Raw genomic sequence first — 2500 nt, forward strand, 5'->3', positions numbered from 1 at the left:
TGTCACCTGACTCATTTCCTGGCCCTTAGTGCCATGACGCGGCACTGGGGGACGAGAGGGAGAAGGGGGGGGGAGAAAGAAAAAGACGGGACGAGCGAGAGAAAGTCGGGAGGGAGAGAGAGAGAGTGAGAAAGAGAAAGAGAGAGAATGAGAGGGAGGGGGAAAGAGAGAGAGGGAGAAAAAGAGAGAGGGAGAAAGAGAAAGAGGGAGAAAGAGAGTGAGAAAGAGAGAGAGGGGGAAAGAGAGAGGGGGGGAAAGAGAGAGGGGGGAAAGAGAGAGGGGGGGGGAAAGAGAGAGAGAGGGGGAAAGAGAGAGAGGGAGAAAGAGAGAGAGGGAGACAGAGAACGAAGGAGAAAGAGAAAGAGAGTGAGAAAGAGAGAGTGAGAAATAGAGAGGGGGGGAAGAGAGAGGGGGGGGAGAGCGAGGGAGAAAGAGAGAGAAGGAGGAAGAGAGAAGGAGGAAGAGAGAGGGGGAGAAAGGAAGTGAGGGAAAAAGAGAGGGGGAAAGAGAGAGAGACAGAGAGGGAGAGAGAGGGAGAGGGAGAGAGAGAGAGAGAGGGAGAGAGAGAGAGAGAGGGAGAGAGAGAGAGAGAGAGAGAGAGAGAGAGAGAGAGAGAGAGAGAGAGAGAGAGAGAGAGAGAGAGAGAGAGAGAGAGAGAGAGAGAGAGAGAGAGAGAGAGAGAGAGAGAGAGAGAGAGAGAGATAGGGATAGAGATAGAGATAGAGAGAGGGAGAGGGAGAGGAAGAGGGGGGGGGGGAGAGGGAGAGGAAGAGGGGGAGGGAGAGGGAGAGGAAGAGGGGAGGGAGAGGAGGAAGGGAGGGAGAGAGGGGGAGAGGGAGAGAGAGAGAGAGAGAGGGAGAGAGAGAGAGAGAGAGATGGGGGGAGGAAAGGAAAAAAAAAGAGAGAAAACCAAGGATTTTGATAAACCTCTTTAATTTACGAAATCTGACGATTCCTCATAAATTCCCGGCATCCTTGATCCCGCGGACTCCTCAAGTTGTGTCACTGTTCATCTCGAAATGAGTCCGAGACGATGGCCGTGTTACCTTCAGGAGCGGCAACACCAAGCAAGCAATTTCGTCACGAAGGAGTTACCGCCCAGGTTGCTGACGACTGATTTTACGCGGAAAATATTTCTGAGTGTCTTACAATGGCACAGTCTTTGTGTTTTTTTCTGTGCGAATTCGAATAAAGTAATTTGAGTGATCATGAAAGGCCTGGGAGTTCGGATTTACTTGTTGGTGTAAATTATTTTGTATTAGACTAGCCGGCATCTCGTTCGAGCTAGCGGGCACCCCATAATGCAGTATATACTTTACCTTCCGAAGTCAGGCTCGCAGTTTGCTGAGTAAGAGCGGTTTGAGCGTGATGCATCTTGGATCAGTGCCCGCCAGCGAGAATACATCGAATTCGAACGGTAGAAGAAAAGAAAGTGCAAAGTAAGCCAAAGCTTTTCGATAGTGCACCCATCCACGATGGATAAATTGATTTACGCCACAGTCGTCCTCGTTCACCTGTGCTCACCTGGACTGACCAAGGAGACCACGTCCCACGGAGCGCTTCAGATGTTCAGCTCCGTCAACACCCCCGCCAAACAGGTACTGGGAAATGGAATCGCAAAAAAGGCTGTAATGACACGTTGCAGCTGACCGTCTGCAGTCGCAATATTTCATCAAAGTTTAGAGGAAATTGGAATAAACACTTTTTTGGTGTGATGGTAATGTCAAAAGCCAGTCAGCTGTTCAGTTATAATCTGATAATCAACTGTGATTTTGATTTAAAAAGAAAAAAACAAACAAACTAATAAACGTAAAACATACATTTCTCACACACATGTATCATTCTCCTGTGCATTAGAGCCTATAAGCCAAATAATAAGATCCCACTAACACAAGGATAAAAGGATAAATTTGCTGGTTGTCCCCGTGGGAGTGGCGGAAGGGCGCCTTCTGCTCGCCACAGTAACTTTTTGCCTCGTTTCCTGTCCGTTCTGATGAGAGTGAAATCCGTGGAGTCTTTGAAGGGGATTTAAGCATTCTAACGTTGATTTTGATTTCGGAATCTTTTAATTCAAGTGTCATTCAAACGTTATTTTTACTTCGGAAATCTTTGAATTCAAGTGTCATTCGAACATTAGTTTTTACTCGGGAAATCTTTGAATTCATGTCTTTCGAACGTTATGTTTTACTTGGGAAATCTTTGAATTCAAGTGTCATTCGAACGTTATTTTTACTTCGGACATCTATGAATTCAAGCGTCATTCGAACATTAGTTTTTATTTGGGAATTTTTTGAATTCGTGTCTGAACGTTATATTTTACTTCGAACATCTTTGTATTCGTATCATTCGTACATTATTTTTTACTTGGGAATTCTTTGAGTTCAAGTGTCTTTCGAACGTTATTTTTTACTTCGGACATCTTTGAATTCGTGTCATTCGAACGTTATTTTTGCTTCGGAAATCTTTGAATTCAAGTGCCATTCGAACATTATTTTTTACT

The 2500-nt window shown here is 45.5% G+C and overlaps 1 protein-coding gene across 2 annotated transcripts in view; it reads left to right on the top strand.

Annotated features, from left to right (window-relative positions):
- The first annotated feature begins 1307 nt into the window (after positions 1 to 1307).
- LOC113820730 (uncharacterized) overlaps positions 1308 to 2500 on the top strand; it is a 5938-nt gene continuing 4745 nt past the window's right edge. The window contains exon 1 of one of the 2 annotated variants that reach the window (XM_027373079.2): positions 1308 to 1598. In XM_027373079.2, coding sequence (XP_027228880.2) covers positions 1476 to 1598 — 123 coding nt within the window. In that variant the 5' untranslated portion in view covers positions 1308 to 1475. The remainder of the gene's footprint in view (positions 1599 to 2500) is intronic. The other variant, XM_027373078.2, reaches the window with a different exon arrangement.

The sequence above is a fragment of the Penaeus vannamei genome, chromosome 25 (assembly GCF_042767895.1).
Source record: "Penaeus vannamei isolate JL-2024 chromosome 25, ASM4276789v1, whole genome shotgun sequence".
Lineage (NCBI taxonomy): Eukaryota > Metazoa > Arthropoda > Malacostraca > Decapoda > Penaeidae > Penaeus > Penaeus vannamei.